Genomic DNA, 26292 nt, shown 5'->3' on the forward strand with positions numbered 1-26292 from the left:
AAACTCATTGCTCTCAAACACTCTATTCTCCTCACATCAACCCCACTCTGCCCTCCACAGTCCCACATAACTCAATTCCCACCGGTTCTTACATCTTTTTGCACTTAGACACAGCTTGTGTAACATAGGAGACGTGTTCCCTGAAAAATAAACTGTTTTTGAAGCTGTGTCCACCTAACATCCGCCTTACTCTGTAGAACAGCAACAGCTTCTCAAAAATTCAGAGTACCACAGCGTTTGAAATCAGCCCCAAATGATCTGTAATCATGTGACACAACCATCATATTATGGCAGGTTCTTATCAGGGTTTTTTTGTGTGTGTGTGTGTGTAAAAGCTGTATCAAAAAAAGCGTGAGAGTAGACAGATTTAGAGGTCTTTTTTTAGGGAGGACTGCTATTTGGTGAGATAAAAAACTGGCTTGTGGCTTTACATTTGGATTCCGGTAATCATTTGGACACCCCGCAACACAAAGCAGAATACAAACTGATTCAACTCAGCCCTGAGACTTCAACAGGCTTTTGATTGAGTATATGGTTGTTGAAACAGATTTGGATCCGTAGCCACAGCTTAGCATCCCCATGTTGAAAGCATTTGTGTTCTGAACTTTTCAAACAGAACCAGACCCACACTTTTGAGAGACAGATAACCAGGAATTAACAGATTTGAGGACGGACGGGCACACACACACACACAGAGGTAAGCTGTGGAATTTGCACTCCTTGCTGGCCCTCACTAACTTTTTTTTCACCCTCCGTCTTATTTTCCTCTGAGCTTTGGGCGTGTGTGTGTGTTTGTGTGTGTGTCTAAGCAGCATTAGTAGTTGGCACAGCCTCCATGTTATAAATATTCATCTATACCTGACAGAAAACCAGACTGGTGAACTTGCCTCAGGTGGAGTCCAGGGTATTTTAGGTTAGTTTGGGCAGAAAAACAATACACCTGACAATTCCTATTACACACTGTGGTAACCTCCTGCAAAGCTGGTTGTTTAATTTACGAACAAAGTATGTCTCTCTGAGCACATTTAACAGCAACCCAAAATTGTTGCCACAAGGTTAATTCTCCATCTGCGGTCACTTTTACAATACTGATAAAGTTAGAGCAAAATAACACTGAAAGCATTGCCGTGAAGTTTCCTAAAGCTGAGTTTTCTGATTTTGATGAACAATTTATGATCACTGTCTTCTTTACGTGGGTATTTTTTTGAAAATCAGTGACTATGGCGACATTTACCTGTCAGTGTACGTCTGCTGGGTCTGAGGGGATGGGGATTTGGTGGTGAAAGGCGGCTGCCGGTGAATCCGATACAGCAGAGGTTGGCAGCCGGTGCACAGAGGGCTGCCGAGGCCCGAAGACAACATGGCAGCATCGATCTCCATCTTCTCATCGAAGGTGCAGAGCTTTATGGCGGCGATGGGAGTGTTGTGGGTGTTGAGGCGCAAAGTGAGGGGCATGTCGCAGAAGACGTGCTGTGGTCCGAGGTTAATGGTATTCCCCGTTTCTGTTATCAGCTCTATGTTGGCTATGGCTGGGTTGTCTGAAGAAGGGAAAGAGATATATTTCTATATACAGTTTTTGGTCTGTATCCAAATCTTTTGCTGTCATTTTCACACCCTGTCTTCAAAGAGATAAAGAACTAGCTCTATGTGTATGTATGTCCTCTGCGTATTTTGAGACATGTTCATGTGATCCACTTTGTATTTGGTAGGTGTATTGCTTAGGACCTAAGGAAGTGCAGTGTCAAATTTGGTGCAATTTGGACACACTATACTTTTGAAAGCATTGAAGCAGCAATATCGGAGGCCGAGTAATGGCCCATTCCGAACAGGCATGTTTGGAACAGGAACTATACTAAATATATATCAACTTTAGCTAACTGCCTTGAAATTTTATGGTTAGAGAAGAAAAAGAAAGTTAAAGATTCAGGACTCTGATTAAAGTAAACTTCAAGCACCCACTGCTAAACATTCACCTACTCGGCCCTGATTACAAATGGAAGTCTTTAAATTTTGTGAGTTTGGGGCATTGGCTGCACTGATTTCTGCAACTGTTTTCAAACTGAGGGTTTTGGGTGCTTACTATCTTACATGGCTTAGTAACCCTCAGTAGAAACTGTTTACACTTCCAGTCTCTGAGCCTTTGACCACAAACTAACTTCTTTTAGTGAATGCCAACCGCACATTTCTCTCTTGCAGTCCTGCTGAATAATGTAACACATCCCCTGCTGCCTTCATTAAATATAATTGGCATAATCAATAACAAATTTCACATTTAGGCACATAGTTTTATGCAAACGGAATTGTAATTGAATAAATAATCTACTCAGTTTGTTTTACGATGGTGGACCAAGTGTTTCTCCTCAGGTTTCTTTCAGCAGCTGGGGGTAAATATTCTTTGTCTGTGGTGAACTGAATTTATACAGTTAAAGTTCTGGTAAACTGATGAAATTCACGATTAATCGCAGAGATGCAAATCTCATCATTTTTGCTTAGTGCAGCCTTTTCTGTTTTTCCACTGCTTGTTCCGAATTATATAACTCACAACTGTTTTTTAAGTGCAAATTTTGTAACATATAATTATGGCATGAGACTTACTCGTAGAGATGTAGGTGACCCAGAGGGTTAGTGCGTGTGGGACAATGGGGTAGAGAAATTTCAGGGTGAGGGTGCAGCCCTCTGTGTCGGGACATGGTGATGTCACATTGGTGTCATAAAGGCTAAGCTCAGGACTCCACGCCTGGAGACTCGGATCGCATGGCTGCTCCACGTCAGGTGGGCCTGGGGTTCAAACACATTACAAAGACACACATGTTTTGTATTAATGTACAGTGAGGGGCTCTTAATGACTACATTTGTCTCCTTCAGTTATACATCAAGATCAAGATGGCTGAAAATACCTCTCAATAGACTTGCCTTTGCTTCTGAACCGACAGTGAAAGTCGGATTCAGAATATGTAAGTAACAATTTCTCCTCCTCTACTGTTGTTCTCTTCAATAAAGCATTTAATCCGTATTTGTTGCGGTGGAACTGCACATTGCCCAGCAGTACAGTGCTGTGGTAACTGTGCAGGCTCAGGCATAAATCTGAATATGTGTTACTGGCAAGTTTCAGGAAAAAAAGATTTTCCCCTTTAAAAAAAATTGCTGTGAACATAGCTCATGGGCTATTGGCTTGGTGTGAAGTACTGTCATTTGCACCTCGTGTGTGCGTGTGTGTGCATGCATATGCGAGATTGTGCCAAACCAGGCTGTTAAACCAAACAGACCAAATGCAAAAAAGAAAAAGAAACAGGCTCACAACAATGACCAGATATGTACATGAGCAGCAGTCTATCATTAATCAGCACATTTGTCTAAATGTCAAAATAGTCATTGCATGGCCAACAGTAAGAGGTGCTGAAAATGTATTTCCCCAATCAGTCTCTCATCCTCAGAGAAGGAATCCTGTATCTATGAATACACAATGTTCAGCCAAAGTTAAGTATGATGCTTTGTATTTCTGTACATCCCCCAATATGCATCAATATTTGAATATGATGACAGATGTGCAGTGTTTATCGTAAGCTGCCAAGTAGATGCCACCATTGATCAAACCACATCCGCGCAGTGCTGATGAAGCAGATTAACTAGGGTTTAGTTCTAATAAATAATCCTGAAATGTATGTCTGTGGTGTTCTGCCTTTTCCTCAAAATGTCTTGTCCACTTCAATTTAGCAGTGACTGATTTAATACATTTCCCACTGTTACTTTTAGCATCTACCAGCAATCTCAGCTCTCACAAGTAACAAGAGAGAGCAGAATTTTCCAGATGAAAAAGTTACGAGTTCTGCTCTCTTACTTAATGCATGGCCCGCATTCAAAAACACAGTAGTAACACCATTACGCCGGGCTAATGAGTTGTTAATTGTTACAGTGTCTGTGATTAGCACAGTTGAATCACATTACAGTAGGGTTATTATCGGCTGTCCCCGGTGAAAGCCAAATAAAATCATCACGTTAATGAAGTGTTACATATTTCTCACACGCTATGATCATCCATGTGTGGAAACAAGATGGATTGCCAAACTGTCAGAAAGACAAAGAAGAACAGGTAAATCATGTCAGTGAGTGTCAGCTGGGTCCAGACAGGCGAGAACCACTGTAGAAGTCAATTCTTTAGGCCATTTCTTAGTTTATTACATTCTCACAGCTATTTAAGCACCACAGTAAATATATTGATAAAAAATCTTAACCATTAGATTAAAATGTTTGTCTAATGTAGTAATTAGCAGGAAGAAATACAAATTTGAGGTATCTCCAGTACTGAAAGGGATTTGAAACCACTGCCTACGTGGTACAGGTGGAATTCATTGCGGAGTCGGTGTGCTTATACAGTTTAAAAGACATACAGTAAGATCAAAGGCATGTGGCAGTGCAAAAGTACAAGCAGTAAAGCAGAGCCAGTGTTACATGTTCATAAATCTGAACACACACAACACGACGGCACAGGATCGACCCTCTCTGACCCCAGTTTTATGGCTGCGCTGCAATATGTCAGATAAGAAGCCCTTTGTCATCAGTTTACCCACTGCTGGGCAAATCTGCGTGAGTTCATCCTTGTAAATTCAGGAAACATGCAGTGAACATAGCAAATATCTATGAAAATCATATGTTCATGAAAATCCATTACTTGCTGTTGAAAGCTGCAGAAACTTCTTTTTTCTTTATAGTAGCAATGAATCAAAAGTCTGTAAATAATTGACAAATCCAAAGAGAATGAATCTATTTTGGATTCATTTTAGTTTTCCTGCCCATGACTCCACTCTTATCAGCCTCATTTCCAGGTTGACACTCGGCCTGTCAGGATAACTACTTTTGTTGGACGATATATTGCGATAAACGATATTATTGTCATTTGAAAGTCATTTTATACCACTGATATAATGATGTGTGGCAATACTGAGGTAAAAAAAATGATCAAGGCCATATCCATCTATCATACAATTGATATATAGACATGATCAGATGTTATTGTACGATAAGTCGATAACCTAATTATCACCAGTGGATAATTGTTCACATCGCTAAATGTTTAGAAACTATAGAGACTATTGATACTTTTTACAAGGGTTGCATTTAAATATGTTTTTATGAAAAAGTTGGTTTAAACACATAAGAGAGTAGTCAGATATGTTTTTAATTACTGGCAAGCAATTTTCTCCATATTCATTAACACATGTTTATGCAGCTACAATTGGCTATAAGGTTCACATGGTAAAATAGAACAAATGTGTATCACACCCTTTGGTTTTCTGTAGCCTATACAGTATTACAAACTGTGTGTATGCATGAACTCCTATATAAAACCGAGGCAAGTATGTATTCATTTCACAGTCATACTATTTTAATCTTACTCTATATCATGTGTTTACATATTTCATGTATTTATTTCATATTTTAATATAAGAATCGTGTCAATGATTTTTCTCTGCAAACTCTTGTTATGTTTAATGCTTTTGTTCTGTTTAATGTCCTTGAAGTTCTTTTTAGATTATTACTTCAGCTACAGAAAGGATTCATTTCCTCCACAGGTATTACACATTTCCGTCTTTATCTATCAGTCAGTTTAGAAGTGTGACATTAAAGTTTCAGTCACCCTCTGCAGAATGACTTTGAACGGACTTTACCTTTCATCCCCTTTCCCTGCTCTGTCATCCGTGACAAACTGCAGTACAATAAGCGATGTGATCCACCTTTAAAAGCCTACTTTAAATGTCCTCATTTTGAATTAAAACCCCCACTTTAATGCTTGATGCAGCACATAAACCAATTTAATCCCTCTCAACAGGGGAACAAGCTCTGGTCCGCTCCCTCCGCCCGAAAAACTGACTCAAACCCATCAAGGCTGTGGCAGAGGCAACATTTTGAGGAGATGTAAACTGAAATGTTGCCAATGATTCTAGCCAACAGTGTTTTGCCATTAAACTTATGTTTTGTGCTGCCAGCTATGATATCCATATTAAATTTGTCCAATTTCCTATTTCCCCTTTCTCTGCACAAGGCGATATTGCCCATCTCCGCTGGCTGACAAAGTGACCCCAAGCATCATGGTCTTTAGAAGTGGGAAAGAGTGAAAAGGGAGCCAGGGAAGCCAGTAGACTGGCTGTCTCCTTAGCTATGTGCATACCACTGTTTAGAGTAAGACTGTAATTGACTCTTTATCATCATTATGATCCCGCAGCGAAAGAAAGGGAGCCGTAATCCCCCCTGTTCCTCCTCACCGCTTGTTTTCAAAGCATAAATTCCAGCAGAGGATTTCCACATATTTGGGTAGAGTTTCCACGGAGGAGATGGAAAGTGGTATTATGTTAGTAAGTTCATTCGTTCTTTTTTTTTTGTATTCCTCCTTCTTTATTTTTTTCTTCCTTAATTTGTTGTTTGCTTCCTTGTGTTCCTTTCTCTTTTTTTCCCCTTTTTTCTTGTTTCTTTTTCTTTCACCCTACATGTCATGTCAAAGGAAACTGGGCTTCTCCAAAAAATTATGATTGGAATAACAAGGACCATGTGCTTACATGAAGCGTAATGTTTCAAAGTACAGTGCTACAGGATACACTTTTTTTTTTTTTTTTTTTTTTGGCTTTTTTGTTTATGACGGAGGTTCGGTGTTTGAACAGCACCCAGACATTACCCAGAGTAGACGCTTTCCCTAATAATCCTTGTTCTCGCTTTGGCTAAAACAAGACAGAGACAGAGAGAGGTCTGTAGCTGAGGGCAATTATCATTTAATGATTTTCTGCTTTTTCCTCTTCCAGGAGCCATTAGCCTTGCACGCACCTGAAATTTACAGGGAAGAGACGTGTGTGTGTGTGTGTGTTGTGTGTGTGTTTGTGTGAGTGTGTGTGTTTGGTGAGGAGAGCAGGAGGAGGAGGTGGAGGTGGTGGTGGTGGTTGGAAGGGGGGGGGGGTGATCTGCTCTGTGGAAACAAGACAGAAGTAGAACTCAAGGACACAAACTCAAACCTGAAACCGCCACGTTCCTTCCTGTCAATAATTATTGACAGGAAGGAACGTATCAGAGGGAAGAAGAAGAAGAAGAAGAAGAAGGAGTCCACTACTGTGGATTTTCATAGGAGAAACTGGTTAAAACAACAGTTTGCTATCTCGCTACTCAAATTCAAGCTGGCTGTCATTTCTTTAAATAAATTCACACAGTAGAAAAATAATTAATTTTGATTCGGTAACTTAAAAACCTTCTCACATGGTGAAAATTTGAACTGAGTGTTAATAATTTGTCTGAGACTTTACATGCGGCTCCAGCAATCATCTTTTCATCTTCAACAAGAACAATATGTCATCACCACATCTGTGCCGCAGACTGTAATCTTATTCATGTGTTATATTGTTTACGCCGACTAGAGGAGAGGTGCAATAAGTAGTACCGTGAGTATAACAAATTCTGTTTGTGTGTTGTAACAAGTTCAAGGCTACTACTCTGAAACACTATCCTGGTGTGTACATATTCTGGTGTTTAAATATTCATCCTCTTTTCTAAACACACATACATAAACACACACACAGTAATTATATGACTGACCGACAGCCTCCTCAGGTGTCCAGTAGCCTGACGTGTCACAGATGCGAGGTGAGGTAGCCTCGTGGGCGTACTGGTGGAAAACGCCGTCTTTCTCACACTCTCCGCAGCTGACACCAGACACATGGAAGGAGGAACTAGGATAAGAGAAAACAGAGCTGCTGTTTCGTGAAATAGCACAGACGCTGTGGCTTTTAGTCATCACAACAAGGCAGATGGGTGTCACTTTTAATACGAGGACTACAGTAATGCTGGGCCAAGCTGTTTTTGTTTGGTTTTTTTTCACCCCTTCATGGACTAAACAGGGAAGTTTGAAGGAGCTCCAACCCAAATCACATTGCGAAATTCAGCCTTCTTGTGTCCACATGTGGAGATATAAACCAGTTGCATTGACTGTCCCGTAATCAATCGGCCACTAGTCAGTTGTTTATTGTTCAGGTGATCTTTGTCAACTTATAAAGTCAGCATGCATGACAACATCATTTTTACCATGTGTTTGTCTTCACAACACATGAATAATAAAAACAACACTGGAAGGTAAACTGCTGATTGTTTTTATTTGCAGCCTGAATATGCTTTTAATTATACTTTCCACCTGTGGTCCAGCATGTGATAACACATTATGTCACCATTCATACTGTAAACATGGATGTTTATCACTGCTACACCCCTTTGCAGTCTATTTGTGGGCAACTTTAAACGGACAAATCTTTAACTTTACATGTCATTCACTTGTGTGAGGGTAAAGAGGCAAAACATGTAATCACTCATGACTAGAGCTTGACCAATAATGGATCCAATGGACCAATACCGATATTGGGGAATAAAACAATTCTAATATTGTAGATTTTGCTATAATTATAATAACAAAAGTGCTCAAATCATGGGAGGAACGGGAGAACATATTTTTTCCCAGTGATGTGGGTTTAAATGTAATGTATTTGAATCCATAGTTGTACATTCTTTGCCCCATGTCCCAATTAGGATTGGTATCATGATGGAAAAATGAAGTGTAGAAAAAAGGCAAAACTCAATTTGTTGTATCTCTTAAAAGGAAAATAATGAGGCATTTTAACCCCTGTGACCATACCTTTGATAGAGTGGTCCCCTAACAGGTGGCAGCCAATAGATAGAGACAGAATCTGGGCCTTGGGCAGTCACTATTGGGGCCAGAGGGATGGGGGTAGGTTGACGTTCCATCAGCCAGTTCTGGTAGACCAAGTCGAGATAACAGTGCATCCGAGCCACTTGGTTGGGAGTGAAGTGGTTGGTGCAGTTGTCATCTGATGTGGTGCAATTAAATAGAACAAAGCCCCATTAATCATCATGGATCAGGATCAAACTTGAGCCTTCACCTAAGTGCTCCACAGATCACATGGCTGGAAATAATTTGGTTTATTTCAGACATCTGAAGAGAGGAGGTAAGATAACAGCGTGTGAACGTAACACCAATGTCCTTAATTAACCTTTTTGAGAAAGTAAATCAGATACCATTTAGAACTAATGGTTGTTTTTTCTTTAAAGACTAAAAAGGTATCATTTTACTTTAATGACCCAAAGAAAAATGGATGATGATGTAGGTGCAGGGTGTCTTAAAGTAGATCAATATTTGTTGTCGTCCACTGAAGAGAAATTGCACAAAGTGTCTGTTTTATTGGTACTATAACATCTACTCTTGTCTTGATTTTATTAATCCCAAAGAGCCACTTGATATGATTTTAGGTAGTTTCTTGCGTTGCCATCTATGTAGATTAAATACTTCTGACAGGCTGTAACCGAGAACCATGTGTTATTCCTACTGAATTTAGTCTCATACAAAATACAGCACTGTTTCTAATAATGCAATAATATGTTAGGCAGTGTGTCTATTTTATGTTCTCTGTCATCAGTATCCTGCAAACGTTTATCTCTACAGTTTCATCTTTTCAGGAATAAAGGAGGGATTAGTTGATTTTCGTATGTTCCACATGGACCGCTCATTTGGTCATTAATGATTTTCAACATGTTTGACTATATGTCCACTGTTAATTACAAGTAAGCAAAGTAAAGAATGTACCTGTGTAACTCATGTAATTATTATAAGGGGTGTCCTGGTACATGGTGACTCCACAGGTATCGTTAACAGCTCCGGGATCATGACAGACTTTAGATTTGGGTGTTGGGGCAGTGTCAGCGCAAAGATCTCCAGTCTCCATGGATGGCGTGGTCTCCTGCAAGTACACATGACAGTACTACTAGCAGAGGACTGAAGGGAGGCACAGCTACAGACATCACATGAAGAAGTTTTTCTTTAGCTTTTATGTCATCTTGAGGAGAATTGAAAGTGATTCATGTTTCAAGCATAAGGGTTGAAGAGGAACACTTTACCACATAAAGTTAACTGATACAATATACAATAAGTTACATAAATATCATCAAGAGGAGAAGATTGAACAGTCCTACCTGGCATGGGTCATCACAGGATTCCCGCTCGCTCACCCCCTTGAAGACATGGTACAGCCCAAAGATGTGGCCCATCTCATGGATCATAGTATTGTGGTGACCAGTTGTACCAAAGTATGATGGGTTCAGCACCATCCCGCCTGAGGGCAAAAGGTAGAATTTGTTGTATGGGCTATGGTATTATTACTATCTAGACATTCATATATTTTGAAAAGCCAGTCAGTCACATTAAGAATATTAAGTGCCTTGAAAGTGAGTCTTCACAAGATACACATACCACACGGTCACCTTCTTTCATTCCACCACTTTGACAGGATGTAATGATATGGTACCCTGTCCTTCAACAGGTGAACTTGTTTATTGTCCTTTAGCAAGACAATAAATCATGAAACCAAGTTCAGACCATGAAGGATTGCCTTTTCACTAAATTTAAGGAGCATCTGCCAAATCATAAATGATGTGGCACTGTTGTGAAATCCATATTCTAACTACCAGCTACTGTGTGTGTCTATTCAACTCCATTTTTACCCTGGCATTTCCTAAAGAGAAACAGACCACTATACTAAAAAGACTAAGCACTGTGACATTTAAAAACCAATTAGGTACAGAGTAAAACTTTAGTACTCTAAACCAAAAACAGGAAACAGGACACAGTGAGGTGGCTACCGGTGGATATGAGCCACTTTTGCCTGCCTTTGCCTCATTTTCCTAAAAACTCATAGCTACCACCACTGTCTTCCTTGTTGGGATGAAAAGTGCATGACCTTGGTGTCTGCTCCTGCACTTCCCTGAATGGAAAAAATAATTATGTCACTTTGTTTTTTACAGGCTTAGACATGGATTAACCAATTCTTTTTACTGTAGAAAAGTTACAATTGTAATTAAAAATCTAATACCAAAGAAAAACTCATATAATTAACATGGTATCTCAGTGCTGGTAACTTAAATCTCATGGTTTTGGGGTTATGATGAATTCTTAGAAAAATGGCTTAAAAGTGGACATACAAGTTTTCTGCAGCATGCTGATAATCGCAGTATCAAGAACAGACATGACAGTTATTGGTTTTCTAATTAGAAACAGTGTGTTCAGTGGTGAAGACATTGAGGAATGAAGACATTAAATACGAAGAAACTAAACAACGGGGCCTCCGGAGACGTCTTGTCATCCACTAACTTATTTTTAAACAGGGACAGATGCAGAGCAACTGAAATAAATGGAAAAGGGGGATATTCAGTAGGATGCTGGATTCAGCCGAGTTTATTCTAAAATATAACATAAAGTCCCTTTTTAAATCAATTATACATTACATATTATTTGAAGCCCAGAAAATATAAATCATGTAACCTGTTCTTTTTGATACTGAGAAAACTTTAAAGTGGATATAAGCATTAGTTTTTAGTGAACAAAAGCTGTCAGGTTTTTTTTATATTAATTACACAGTATATTAATTTATAAACTCTGTGTTCATAGACAGCTATTCAGACTGTGCTCCCTTAACCTGAGATGTCCAGCTCATCCATTGGTGGTGTGAGCAAATAGACCTACCTCTATACTCTACTGCAAACAAATATGATTCAACAAAGATGTAATTTGTTCCCTTTTTCATCAAAGTGGTCAGAGTTTGTATGTTTTTTTGTTGTAGATATCTGGATAGAACTTCAATTTCAAAATAGAAATCAATCAATCTCAATCTTTATTGAGAAATGAGGAAAAAAGTCTGTTCAGTGTAAAGATGCATCAAGAACAATGGTCAATGGCTAAATGCCGGTGCAAATATCAACTTTTTTGTTTAGCAGTGCACTTGTTTGGCTTTGATTATGCTGTGTGGGCTAATTTGATGTATATTATGGACATAAAAATGTACCTGTGTTTTGCCTATAAGGCTACAGCTAACAATTTCTTACGTTGAATCACCAACCGTATTAGTTAACTACCAATGTAGTCTATTAAATTAGATATTAGTACAAATCAATTAACTGTCCATATAATCAATCATTTTAGGGTGAATGAAGCAAGACAAAAGATTCATTGGTTTGCTGTGATATTTCTTCAATTTAAACATATTCACTTTACTAAGTGTACATAACTGCTGGTGAATCTCCTTTGTCTTCTAAACAGCCTGGCTTTTCGATGCATGGAATTCACTAAGTTGCTGGGAATGTTATAGGGTTTTTTGTGCATGCTGACTAGTGCTGGGTATCGGTACTCGATACTTTTAAGGTATCTACCGAAATAAATCAATACCAAGTCATATCAAAACGTCTCACATCAAACAATATCTGTAATCGATCCTTTTTGTGCCCAGAGCTAGAAAATAGGATTATTTGTATGGATTTCGATTTCATGCAACATGTGATTGGCCCACTGCCATAGCAGCAATTTATTGCTTCTATTCCCAAGATGAGTGTCGAGTGAAGTACTCAATTGGTATCGGTATAACTTTAAGGGTACTTGGATTGGTACTGGTATGGTAATTTTTTAAACGATATCTAGCCCTAAAGTTGACACAATACAATCAAGAAGTTCCACTGATAATTGTAGAATTAAGGTCAGACATTCATGTTGCAAACCTACACACCCTCCTGATGTTCTACTGAGTCGAGACAGGCTGCACAGATCGCTAAAGCGAGTAAAGAAAGGTCCCTGACATTTTTCTTGAGAACACCTTGGTCAGACAGATGTCAGTTTCTGACTGTCCATCATCAGATTACAACACAAATAAAGACTGTGTTTTCTCCCCAGTTCAAGCAGTTATGTGCCTCTAGCCGAATATTATTCCTGACTGACAGTCGCAGAATCAGACTTGGGATATGTTGTATGTTCTACTGTACGTACCTCATGTGCCCCTCCACACACTACTATTACACTGAGGTCTGTGTCTAGAAGTACATTTGCCCCATGTGTCTCCTTCTCACTACTTTGTACTGGCACCAGAAGAAGAAAGTTCATAATAAATAAAGAACAGCTGGCAAGTAAGCATGGGTGGCAACATTGCCCACACTGGCATTTGTTTGTTTGGTTGTTGTTGGGTTGATTAGCCTTTTCCAGTGGAAAGGGGCCTAATGATTGGAAGAGGAAAGAGGCAATGTGCCGGGAAAAATCTCTGCCAGCTCCAATTGTTCTCCCCATCTCATTTAGATACCGCCAAAGCAGACAACAAAGGATGGAAGGCAAGGGAAGAGAGGAAGGAATGAATAAAAAGAGAAAGAGGTGAAAGAAAGAAGAAAAATAAGAATGGACAAAGCTGGAGAAGGAACAGAGAAAAAAGAAAGACAGAAGACTGAAAAACTGTAAAGATAGACAACAGACTACAACAAGGGATGAAGACAGAATAAAGAAATAAGAAGAGACGTACAGTAGTTTGATGTAATTACCTTGATGGGTAAGAGCCTCCTTTGCCCATGGCCAGGTTGCAGCTCCTGCCAGCTCCTCACGCACCGAGTTGCTCGCAAAGAAAACATTGAGTATGTCAGTGCCACTGAGGCGTAGCTCCTCCTTTAGCTCTTTCACACTCATGTAGGCCCTGTAGAGAGAAAGATTTTCAATTTTAGTTAAGTTGTACCCAGAGCTATCAGACTGTAAGTGCTGATCAGGAATGCCATGTGAAAATAATGCATTTCGTTAGGACCCCTGAAAGTAAACTGAGATGAAAAGGTGAAATATGTTCAGGCATCGTATGAAGCAAGCCTATTATCTCAAAGTTGCCCAAGTAAAACCTTGTAGCAGTTGAATGTTAACGTACTACCTTCTCTGTTTCCATAGTAAATGAAGATGGTGGACAATTAGTAGAGTATTTTCACAGTAGATGTATATGTGGTTGTTCACCTTTTAAAATAAACCTGGCTACACTACACCATAATAGTGTGACTAAATATTTTCAGTTTGTAAATCAGCCATAGTCATCAAATATAGCTTATGCTAAAGGGTTGTAATGTCTATGTGCGTATCACTGAAACAAGGTTAATTTCTAAAAACATGATGCATTGAAAGAAATACATTTCTTTAAATGCATTTATTGACTGTGCCTGAAACTTCCTTGAGTTATCTTTGTGTATTTGAGAGCTTGGTTCATGTATTTAGCCAAGCATAGCCCTAGTAACTTACCGCAGCCAAACAGCGAGCCACAGCCAAACTTTTCAAATCTTTTTAAAATATGCTTTTTCCCCAAAAAAATTCTTATTCACAAACTGAATCTTTTTAGTTAGCAAGCTATTTAGTGATACTTCTACCAATCATAGTTTTTTTCCTGAGTTAGCTCAGAAACGTTAGCTAGAAAAGTGCCTAAAGCCAAGAGACGATTAAGACTTCTGAGGTTCTGGATGCAGTCACTGGGCCCAACTGTACGCTCCAATTAGCTCATACTGAAACCACAATGAGTGTTACCACATTCTCTAGTTTTCTTCTTACCACGACACCAAAAACACCCATACAGGTGTTTTCACTTATGTCTGTTTAGGACTATTTTGGCTTTTTCAGTCCTATGATTGGCATCTCTCTTGTTAATTTTGTAGAACTTAACCTTAAAGGGTTTAAGATGTAAGTTGGTCAACTTAAATCCCACTAGTTAAGCAACAACACCAATATGTCATCTCAGTATATGCAGTTTGTGACCTAAAATAATTCCTAGCATGAATATTGTTTCTTCTAATTTCAACTTGAGCAGAAACTAGCATTAAGCTAGCTAGCTCACTTTCTGTTACCAGTGTTTGTGCCACACAAAATCTGGCAATGCGGCACGTTCCCACAGAGTTATGCAGCGGTATGGGCGTGCTTTATGCTTCAGAACATAACTGACAAACAATAAGAAAACAATATTTTATTTATCTGAATCACAGCTTTGATCATCAGTGCCCCTGGATATCTTCATTCACTCTCTTGTTTGCTCTCTCTCTCTCTCTCTCTCTCTCTCTCTCTCTCTCTCTCTCTCTCTCTCTCTCTCTCTCTCTCTCTCTCTCTCTCTCTCTCTCTCTCTCTCTCTCTCTCTCTCTCTCTCTCTCTCTCTCTCTCTCTCTCTCTCTCTCTCTCTCTCTCTCTCTCTCTCTCTCTCTCTCTCTCTCTCGCTTACAGGTTGATCCAGGGAGGAGAAGCCAACTTTAACTGCTACTTTTTTACAAACACCAACTGACAAATCCTGCATGGTATACCTTTAAGTCCAACTTAGGCTAAATACATTTTGGACGAATATATACTGGAGGCTCAGGAATTTCATGTAACCTCTGGTAAATATTTGTTCCTAAAGGTTATTACTATTTTAAGCATCCAGACAATTGAGACCTAAAGAATTTTGCTCAATGTGAATGCAATTACATGTTGTAAGAGTGGTAGTAGAGTTGTACACTCAGTGTTGGGAAGCTTTTCAGAAGAGGACAGTTTGCTTCAATCCATCAACATCTGTCTTTGGCACATAATTAACTTCCAAATCATAATTGTGTGAATTGGTCAGGGTAATTCAAACCACTGACCCCCATAACCTACAACCTCCCACGTCTTTCTCTCTCTTCCTCTCTCTCTCTCTCTCTCTCTAACTGTGATAAATTGGGCTGGAGGCACTATGATGTATGAAGCCCACTTTGTTTTCTCTCGACTGTGGAGATGTCACATGTCATTTTTCTCCTTTGCTTTCATAGCTGGAAAGCTTTTGCACCTATCAACGTGAGGACCTGCTGGGTCTGAGAGCCTGACTGCCCAGCGCTCACATGCCTGACAGTTCAGGCTATTAGTTTTGCCTTCTGTCATTTTCTGGAGCATTACAACTGCTTGATGAAAAAAAAAATCTGGCTGCGTATGGGAATGTGTGTATGCATTTCTTTGCATTTGCTTTATGTGTATAAATATTAACACAGCCAAGTGTTAGATTTAATCAGTTCATATTTATAGAAATACATTATGTTACATGCATGAATCATACATGTTTGTGAAGTATTTTTGTCTTTCATCTTGCCCATGCAAAGCTTTGGACTTAAGTGTTTTTTTCGACAATTATAACGTAATGGTTTATTGTTTCATGTTGTATTTCCTAAGCAGGGAGTTACGGCTTTATGTGATTGATCAAGTTCAGCTGTGGGGCTAACTTTGTTAAAATTACTAAGCCATACTTTAATCTTTACCTCAGTCACTCTCAGTGTATTTGGATGATTTGTTTTATGTTGCATTCTTAAAAAAGAAGTTAAGGTTTATGCCTTTGATCAGGCTCAGCTGTGGAGGAAAATTTATTAATATTGCTTAACCATGCTTCAATCTTAAAAGGCTTAAAAGTGCTCTGTTTTGTTTTTTTATCAGAAATATAATTTATATAATTGCTCATTAAAAATACCCTCCAGGTTTGGCTCAGTGCTGCTTACATTGTTCCAACAGCCTGGAGGTTAGACAGGTGAGCTTGTGACTGGAAGATCTTAGCTTCCTGCTGGGAAGAGTATGGATGAAACAAGACTAGGTCAAAACCTAGTACAGGGGTATTCAATTAAAATTCAAAGAGATCCAGTTAGAAAGTCATAATGTCTAACTTGTGTTATGATTCAGTGCCACACAAATTGAAGTAGCCTAGTAGTGGTGTCAACATCTGTATGTAGTCAGCTGACTGCCAAGTTTGGACTTACGTACTTGCTAGTTCAGACTTGGCAAGTTTGACTTGGGAGTACAAACTTCCGAGGACGGGAGGATGTGGTACTATCATTCTGCAATTGTAGCGTACTTGTTGAAAGCAATAGCTCAGCTTCAACACAACTACCTGACTGTACCGTGACAAAATATCTCAACTCAAAACTCCACTAACACTTTTTCCCCCCACAAAATAATAACCTCATTAACAGAGAGGTGCAGCAAATTATGTTATTCAGTCTGTAATGTAGCTGTAATAAAAATCGTAACTGTTATGTAGCTCAATAAAATAAAACTAGATCTAATATAGACTGATCCGTTCCTTTTAATACATTTATATTTATGTAAATGTGGTTAGATTTCTGTGAGACCAACATTTATCTTCCAAAAGGAACTGTATATCAAAATGCTACAGAGGCATTAGAGCCAGCAGTAAATCTCCAAAGAGCTGCGCAGATCAGTTCATTGGATCATGTTCTCTCCAAGATGACGACAGACATTGACTGGCCGATCTTCTCAGGAGTCAGGTTATGGCAAGTGGATAGTGCCAATTTAAGGATTAACAGAAGGAGGAGAAAGGGCAGTCGACCCTTCCATTGTTGCCAGACCATGTGGAGTTTTTTAGACATTGATTAGGAGTGCAGACAAGAGGCCGTTGGAGACGTTAAGGCGAGTGCATGGAAGGAACGTCTGCCGGCAGCAGGGTGACTGCAGTGTATATCATGATTTGCTGTATAAAATACACCTGCTAAGTACATTTGAACTTGGTAGCTTGGTTTAAAGCCATGTGATATACATGTTGTCTCCATGTATGTTGAAAACATGAGAGAAAATTTCCATATTGCTGTTATTTGGATAAATAGACCACATATAGGGATCTTAATGGTTAGTTTCTCATTTGAAAACAAATCGAAACTTGATAACGTTACATATTAACAGTCTTACAGTGAAGATTACAAAAATTTAATCTCCATCATTGCTGCCGGTTTCCGTGAAATGCGTGAAGTTATGCCATTGGCTGCTTTCAATGGCCTAACTTCACCACTCAGTCAATGAGTCTGAATAAATGTACAAAGAGAACTGGATACAGCAACGGATGTGGGGCTCATTTATTCCTATGAAAGTTGCTCAGCGGTGCATGAAGCCAAACAAGGCACTTACTGCTGTAAAGAAATACCTGGATGAAAACTTACTCCACACACTCTATGGACCCAATGCGTTCATGGAGGATGCTCAGTAGAGGCTTCTGCTGTCTGATTAGACTGAATGGATCAAATTCTGATAGTGAAACTAGTCTTTACAGTGGTTGTGATGTTTAAAACAATGTATCCGCTGATTTACAAAAGTCTCTTTCACAATGTAGGTCTATGGGAAAAAGTCTTTTTGAGCCCAATAGCATCATGTAATTGCACGGGTTGGCCACTATGTCAAATTGGCTTCAAAGCCCGGTGCTCTTGCTGGGGCTTGGTTTCTAGGGCTGGCCCTGCTGTTACGGTCCAGCCAAAAAGAACAAAGTAATCCCCATCCTGCCATACACTACCGTCAATGTATCATTAAGTGAGGCATTTCACCTTTGAATTGGTCCAAAGGTGTTGCTCAGCAGCCAAGAGCCCTGCATGTGTGTAATCCTCCTCCTAATGCAATCCCTCCCTGAGTGCATGTGTTGTTCTGTAAATATGAATGTGTTTTCTCAGGCACTTTGCCTGCCTAAATAAGGTTTAAGATTTAAGATGCTTCAGGGAAACCCTGCTCTCACTACATTACTGAAGCTGAGTTCAGCCGAGGCTGTGTGCAGTATCCATCATCCTAGGCTATGCAATTGCAAGTGACAGAAAGTTGACCACTAAAGAGTTGACTCTTCAACTTTAGAGACTCAGAAGATGTCTCAATGGAAGTCTAAATCCAACCTGGCAAAAATAATAAATGGCTCTACATGATTGAGGTGAAACCCCTGGTTATGAATTTTAAAAATTACCATTTGTGGGCAATTCAAACACTGTGCGAAATCAACAGCAGAGTCAGCACTAGCACTGTCACCATGTAAAACTGTAACTGTGTGTCCATTTCAAATATTATTGTGAACAAGTCTGTTACTTTGAACTCTCACGAAACAGGAGACAGACTCTAAAAATATCACGCCAACAGCCAAAAATTTTAACATATTATATACTCAACTGTTCACTTCTGTCTTTGAAACTATGTTACATGTTGAGGTAAAGTAAATACAAAGCATCTACAATCCAAACATTTGTTCCTCAGGTCTTGATAAATGCAGTGCGAGGAGAAAATCCCAGCACACACAGTCACTTTTATTGCATGAGTGCAGAGTGCTTCGATGCAGAAGCGTACTTTTAACATACTGAGAACCAGTCACCCACAGCGAGCACTCAGCAGTCACATTTGCATGCAACGGCAATGTTTCAAATTTGGACAGGCATGCTATGGCAGGGTCAAGGCCTCGCCTTCGATAAACCTTTTCGCTAAACCCCTCCCCTAAACGGCAATTATCCAATCACGGCTAAGCAACTGTAACTAGGAGTGGCAGGCCTGTCAAGTTTTGGTTTTCTCAATAGCATGGTGTGCATGGGACTGCGGCGCGATACTCAGTTTTATGTTCTCGTTTTAAAACAAAGCAGCTGCAAACAATAAAAAGTCAGCTGGAAATAGCATTATAATAGCACAACCCATGGAGCTTTTGTTAGCTTAATTAGTGAGTAAGCTACAGCTGATAAAAATGTGCTAGTGACAGTTGTTCATTCAGCTGGCAAAACTGTGGGTTAGAATTTGCAGGTAAAATTGGGAAGTCTCTTTCTTTTTTTTTAAACACCTCTACCTGAAATCAAGGACCCATTGTTTCAAAGAAGGATTTGAGTAATAAATCTACCCTTATTCACCTAAACTGTGCTGTAAACTGTATGGCGCCATAGAAGAATGGTTAGCTTGACAGGCTTGGTAACGCGCTCACTTAAGTATAAAGCATAAGGCAGGCGTTAGGCTAAAGACATCAATGGATCAATCGTGAGGTAGGATTGTCCCACAATGTCATTCAGATGTAGAGCAGCGTTCACTGTTCTGGGAAACACTGTAGTAATGCTTTTTTATTAGTGAATAAAACATGACCACAATAAAACTTGATCAGAATAAAATTTGATCTGAAATAAGCATATCATGCATGAGATTTGCATGCACGTAAAGCGTCAAACAAGGTTGGAACAGGGTTGTTCTATCAGGGGAGTTGCCTGGAGCTCTTTGCGCACGAGCGCACTGTCCAGAATTTGCTGACCAAAAAATGTTAGCAAATCCTGGACATGTGTCTCAGCATAAATGGACATGATGTCCCCCAACTCCCCATCACTCCCTCTCCACCCTCGCCTTTCTCTCCATCTTTCCTGCTCGCTTTCCTTTCTTGTGATGCCAGAATCTGCGGTGTACCTGGCCATTGCTCGAGAACTGGCTCTTGACAACAAATTTGTGTCGTGACAGCAGCTGGCTTCGAAAAAACCTCTGGCCCTGTACTGGCCAACAGCAGCTGCACACATATAGGGTCCCACAATCTGAGTACCTGGCCAAGAGCTCAAAGAGAAGAAGGGGGGAGGGGGATATCAAAAACCCAGATCCCAAACATAAAACTGGTTCAGTGTTCTACAAATGCCAGCGAAATGTCATCCTCACATTAATTCTCTCTCTGCTTGAGAAAGATGCAAGTTGGGATCCAGGGACACACACACGCACGTATGCATGCATGCATGTCCAAGCACTCAAACACACAAAGCGTTTTCAACAAGCTGGGGTCAGGACCTTTCCAGAAGACCTACACTACTGTTAGTCCACCGGGTCCAGTTTTTATGACACTCTGGTCTCGTGTGTATTGGCTGTTCATGTTGTTTTAAGTGGAGGGTCGGGAGCTTATAGACAGGAACTCTGGCAAGAGTCATTGCAGAAGTTACATCACTGCATAGAAGCACATACTGTGACTTTAGAGTTTAGCTTTCAGATTCAGACTTGGAGAGACCTTATTTATGAAAGTCTCTCATGAAAAAAGAAAACCAGATCAAATCCAGAGTGGTGATTTATAAAAGCACACTCACATCAAAATCAACACATCACATTGATCTCTCCAATTCTCTGTCATATATCAAGCTAAAACCGATTCCCATTATTACCCAAAGGTAAGTGCGGTGGAAACATTTTCATTTGGTTCTTTGGAATCCTCTTTGCAATAACCATCAAATTAAATCTAGAATAAATCACAGAGCATTTCATGTAATTGAGGCCAAAGGAGCAGACCTCTTAATAACGGTGTGTTTGTGCAAAACAACAAAGCAGAGTGCTGTCTGCTGTCCAATTTTTTTCATTAGTGTCCATCTCCTCTCTGCAGGGCAGCGAGCTCAGGCTGAGAAAGGGAATATCTGACCATAACAACGGTTTGTCCCACCAAGCTCATGACAAGGCAACATAAATTAACATTTACTCATGACACACTCAAAGACCTTCCTGCACATGGCCAAGCAATGAGACCACACACGCGAGCCAACTTTTTTTTTTCTTTTACTTTTACCTAACTTTCACCTGTGTCTTCAAGGGAAAGAGTCAACTGAGCATTATGCTCATTTCCAGAAACAGCCCGTTTCACATTTCACAACTTCATACAGTTGCACATATTCACACATGGTAACTTCAAAGTGCAAACACAGTCTCCAACTCTTAGCCATTGGAAGCTGTCCAGTTCGACTTTTCTTCGTCTGTTGGCCACAGAAACAGTTGGAGGGCACCTTGAGCAAGGCACGTAAAGAGAATGTATTGTGCACATTTCCACATCCATAATTTTATTCTGGAGTTCTAGTGGAATATCTATGCAAGATTTACAGCTCAAAAAGGTAATTTTTTGTCTTATACTGGCTCTTTATGTAGCCCCTCAGTTCAACCTCTGTCTGAAACAGTCAGTTTTAGCTCCTGTCTCTTTAAGGCAACCCTCACGATGAGCCCACTCTGTTCTGATTGGTTAGCTTCTAAAAGCTTCCTGACTTCTACCAGCTCCGGAGGCTACATAAACAAACAGTAGTAGGAGGATTTCACTTTTATTTTGCATTAACGTTATTTACTTCTCAAATACATTGTAGAAGTTAAAGCCAAATCAGAGCAACCTTAGCAATGAACTCAGCAACAGGGTCTGGGTTAGGGTCAGGGTTAGGGTTACCATGATACATCGTGGAAAAATTAGCTCACTCCGGGAAATATTATTCAAATTTCAAAATAGCCACAACATCACAAGGAAATGTCATAAATTAGAAGTGTTGTTTCATGTAGCATTATAACTCCTCAACACTCCAAACAAGATAGCAAAATAACCCAACCGTTACCTACAATATATATCTGACATTGCAACTAAGACACGGGTATAGGTCTTACATTGGTACTACTTCCTGATTAGTCAGAACTAAAACATGGATAAGCTGCTATTGGTACTCATCGAGCATTTATTCATTTCTCAGAATGCTTTTTACATGCAGTTAAGTCTTTTTTTCTGTAGGTACTTGGCCATCTATCAATTACAGCACACTTGTAAGCATACATGAGGCTTTGTCTATTTTTTTATTCTTTATTATTTATAACTGTAGACAAATTATGAGGATTAATCATTTCTGAGAGGATGTGAAAATGTAAACAGGCTAACTTTAACTGTGTTTTCGGCCTTTTCTTACCCTTTCAAGCTTATGGCAAAGTGGGCAATGAGCACTCTACCATATAAACATATAAAGTTCAGTTTACTCATTATTATTTTTTACTCATAACTGTCTGTGAAAACAGTTGTCTTCTGTGGCTCTGGTGGGAAGTCTTACAAACCTGATGATGTCATTGGGGTTATTTTCAGCCTCTCTCAGCTTGGGCTCTGAGACTACAAACTTATAGTGAGTTTGTAGCGTGAGAGATGTGGGTATTTAAGTCTAAGAAAAATTATATTGAATTGTATTGTGGAAAATGTAGGATCCAACATTTTTGGAGCTAAAACAATACTGGGAATTAGAAGTCAAGGATATCTTGGCCTCTGCTCAAAGATTTTGATCATTTTTTAAAATAATGTGTCACTTGCAAGTCCCTCAACTTTATGGAAGTCTTCAGAGAACCCCTTTAATTTTCTAAATTATTTGACTCTTTTTCCAAAAGAAGCCATATGGACAGCACAGTATGTTGACAGTCTAAATAGTACATAATTATATGGTGCAGTTTACTCTTAAGTGAAATGAAGAACGCAATTTCAACTTTTGCTTTAGTTACAAAGTTGGGATTTGTTTTATGGCACAAGTAGTCATAATAACAAATCTTGTATATTGGTAATGAGAGGTCCATTTGATCAAAGAAAAAAATTGTGTTTTTCTGGTTTAAAAAACATTAATCCATCCCTGTGTTAAGCTGTCACACTCTGTCAACTCCAGACATCAAGTTCTAAATCTATCATCTTAGAAAATAGCTCCAGTTCCCATGTTCTGTTTCCCAGCGGCTCAGTGTAAAGCTTGTGGTTTCAGTTTGGTTTAAGAATCGGGTCTTTAAGAACCTGGGCCGACGACCTCATGGCGAGACTTCATGCAAGCTATTTGGAACTCTGCATGAGCCTGTCTGTCAGACCAAATGGAAGGCAGCAGGCTGCCGCTCGAGTTGTTTAGTAAAAATAAGTGTGTACTTTGGCCTCTTAACCCACCATCCCCACTTCACAGAACTCTCTCTAAAACCACTGGGGAAAGTGAAAGTACCAATTTGTACATGTTGCATGTTGAGCTGTTCATAGCACAGCCCTTCAGAAGCACTGCAGCGTGCTAAGACAGATATTCACCTCATGGGGAGTCTTATTAGTGGCCATTTATGCCCAGAGACTTCTTGCCCCTGGAAAAACAAGTTCTCTTCAGTGGCCGAAAAACCTAATCCCCCTGGTACTTTCTCTACTGTGTCTTACCTACAATGTAGCCTTTTAAAATTTCCTGTTAAAATGTTTGTGACCAGCTTCAACCTCCCCATGAAAATGAATTACTTAAAATGGTCTAAATACTGAGCCTCTGAGTCACTTTTTGTCAACATGCATGGACAAAGATGGTCATTGGTATTTTAATCCTACCTTTGATAATGTTTTATAAAATAGAATTATAATTAGACTCTGGAAAGATTCACAGCACTAATTTTATCTGTACAACAACACAGTACTGTCACGCTCACCACTCTGACTCCTCTGAGTTTCTCCTCTCTAACTAAGTATTGTTTTGATTCACTGATTATTTCCAGTCCCTTCCATTATCCCATTTTTGGACAGCGGTTAAGCTACTGTCACTGAAACCCAACACATCCTAGCCAAATGTTTCATATTAAAAGTCTTCCAGGGGCTCAATGGGCTTAATAACTCCTGATCCTGGTAGGCTTTTAATGTGAAAAATCTAAAAATTAAAAAAAAATTGACAGTAGCTTTAATGAGATTGGAAATAAGTAGTGAATGGAACCAATAGTTCATGCAGATACTGATATGACATTTGTCTGTTAACCTCACCTGTCAGGTGACTCAGGATCAAAGCAGGTCTTGAGGACATCTGTGACATCCGGGTCACAGCAGTCTCCATCATCATAGTCATAGTGTATACTGTTGCACTCCATGTTACAAACCCCGTCCTGTCTCTTCCAGTTATAGCAGGGCCCCAGTCGGAGGCAGTCCCCACCATCATGGCCCGTCCTTGGGTGGTCACACTCAGGATCACATTGGCGGTTACCAACCTTTCCAATTCGACAGTTGCTGAGAATAAACCGCTGTCGGAGGCTAGAGTTTTCAACAGTGTGTATGTTCATATCTAAGGTGATGTTGTAAGGACGAAAAGCCTCTGTGAGGGCCTGGTGCTGGAGCTGGATCTGGTCTTGCGACACGGTTGGGTCTCCTCCATCGTCATTAGAGAGGTTGACAATCCTGTAGCGAACCCGCTTTGGGGCACGGAGCTGCCAGTTGTTGTTGTAGCTGAGGATGATGTCAGTGTTGTCACATGGCGTCAGGCCACAGGGTGGCGGCAGGAAAGAGGAAACAAGCTCTTCTTCAGGGACAGGAGTGGTGATGATGGTCGGGTGAAGGCCAACTTTGTGTGGAGTCCACAACTGTTCCACCTAACAATTAGGAGCAAAAGCAATTAACTTTAATATTGTTTCCCATCTATTTTACAATATTTTGACTAGATGAGTAATGCTGATGAAGACCAAAATAAAATGTACTAAATCTACATAACCTAATGGCTGGAAACTGGACTGGAAAAACTGACAGTGTACTGTAGAAACTGAATATAGTTACATTAGTGAAGTCAGCCCACATCGCCAGGACAGGCTCGCTCTTATCAGTTTTGAGTGGTCGCTTCAGCAGGTCCTCGTGAGAGCGGGCGTAGCCCCACAAGACTACGCCTCCTATATGGCCCCTAAAGCTGTGTCCCTGCTCTGATTGGTTACTGCCGAGGAAGAGGGTTCTGCAGGTCTTCATGAAGGGGCTGTAGAGATTACCTGACTGGAGACTGCTTTCGCCCACCTGAGAGGAATGACAGGGAAGAAAGGTCCATCAAGAAGTGAGGAGTGGCAGAAACAGGTATTTTAATTATTAATCATGAAATCTGAAATATTCTTCATTTGGCTTAATGTTTCAAACAGCTAAGTGCACGTTAAGCACTAATAAGCACTAAGCGGAAAAATTACGTTCTAGGACTCAGTCTTACAATCTTTTATGCCAACTGTCATCAATCAGGTAGCCCAATGACTAATTTAATGTTAAAGAAAAGAGTGGTGTCGTCGTATTTCAGTGATCAAGAACCTGAAAATACAGAGGTACATGGCAAAAACACAACCTAATAGTGGACCAAAGCTTGCACCGAAACCACACACCTTAGCTCCATCAACATACAGGCTCATGTTGTGACCGTTGTAAGTGGCCATGAGGTGAGTCCAGGCATTTGTTCGGTACCGCTGGTGGCTGTAGACAGTGGTGGATTTCACGGCTCGGTCTGTACGGAGCGTGAAGTAGAAGCGTGCATCTTTGGCGCCTACAGATTCCACAGTGCGAATGCCTACCGACCAGCCCTTCTCACTCAATGAATGGGAACAGTTGTCAAACACACCTACAGCACAGGGGAAAAGGGGGTTAAAGTAAGCCAAAATGTTTTCTTATCGTAATAATTTTGCAGATTAGATGGAAAGCTAATTTACTAATGGCCACTACCCTAGAGAAAATGAATAAATAAACACACAAACAAGCAATCTTATTAAGTGATTACAGTCCTGCAGACACAGGAAGACTGGCAGGCAGAGAGGCTGAGACACACCGATAGAGAGAGTACGACAGAGACGGAGAGAATAGACAGAGCCAGAGACAGCGGGAGAGAACAGAGAGGGGAAGGAGGACGGAGGTATTTCACTCAGCCAAGGCAAGGCCCTGATGTTTCCATCTGCTGTTGCAACAGACACACACAGATCCACATCTGCTCCCCAGATGTCAAACACTGGGACAGCGAAGGGTCAGGGAACCCCTTCACCCTCCTCAACACTGTGTGTGTGTGTGTGTGTGTGTGTGTGTGTGTGTGTGTGTGTGTGTGTGTGTGTGCGTGCGCATGTGTATATGCTTACATGCGTTTGTGTGCATGAGTGTGTAAAGTGGGCAACTGTAGCAAAATATCCCCGAG

The 26292-nt window shown here is 40.1% G+C and overlaps 1 protein-coding gene across 1 annotated transcript in view; it reads right to left on the reverse strand.

The window, feature by feature from the left end:
• pappa2 (pappalysin 2) overlaps positions 1-26292 on the reverse strand; it is a gene marked incomplete at its 3' end in the record, with an annotated part of 75413 nt that overhangs the window by 44278 nt on the left and 4843 nt on the right. Inside the window, exons 2-11 of the mRNA XM_053330640.1 lie at positions 25499-25731; positions 24921-25148; positions 24141-24739; positions 13387-13535; positions 10012-10151; positions 9626-9779; positions 8660-8852; positions 7573-7706; positions 2596-2778; positions 1235-1538 (exon numbers count right to left, since the gene is read on the reverse strand). Of these exons, the coding sequence (XP_053186615.1) occupies positions 1235-1538; positions 2596-2778; positions 7573-7706; positions 8660-8852; positions 9626-9779; positions 10012-10151; positions 13387-13535; positions 24141-24739; positions 24921-25148; positions 25499-25731 (2317 nt within the window). The remainder of the gene's footprint in view (positions 1-1234; positions 1539-2595; positions 2779-7572; positions 7707-8659; positions 8853-9625; positions 9780-10011; positions 10152-13386; positions 13536-24140; positions 24740-24920; positions 25149-25498; positions 25732-26292) is intronic.

The sequence above is a fragment of the Scomber japonicus genome, chromosome 12, assembly GCF_027409825.1.
Source record: "Scomber japonicus isolate fScoJap1 chromosome 12, fScoJap1.pri, whole genome shotgun sequence".
In the NCBI taxonomy this organism is placed as follows: domain Eukaryota; kingdom Metazoa; phylum Chordata; class Actinopteri; order Scombriformes; family Scombridae; genus Scomber; species Scomber japonicus.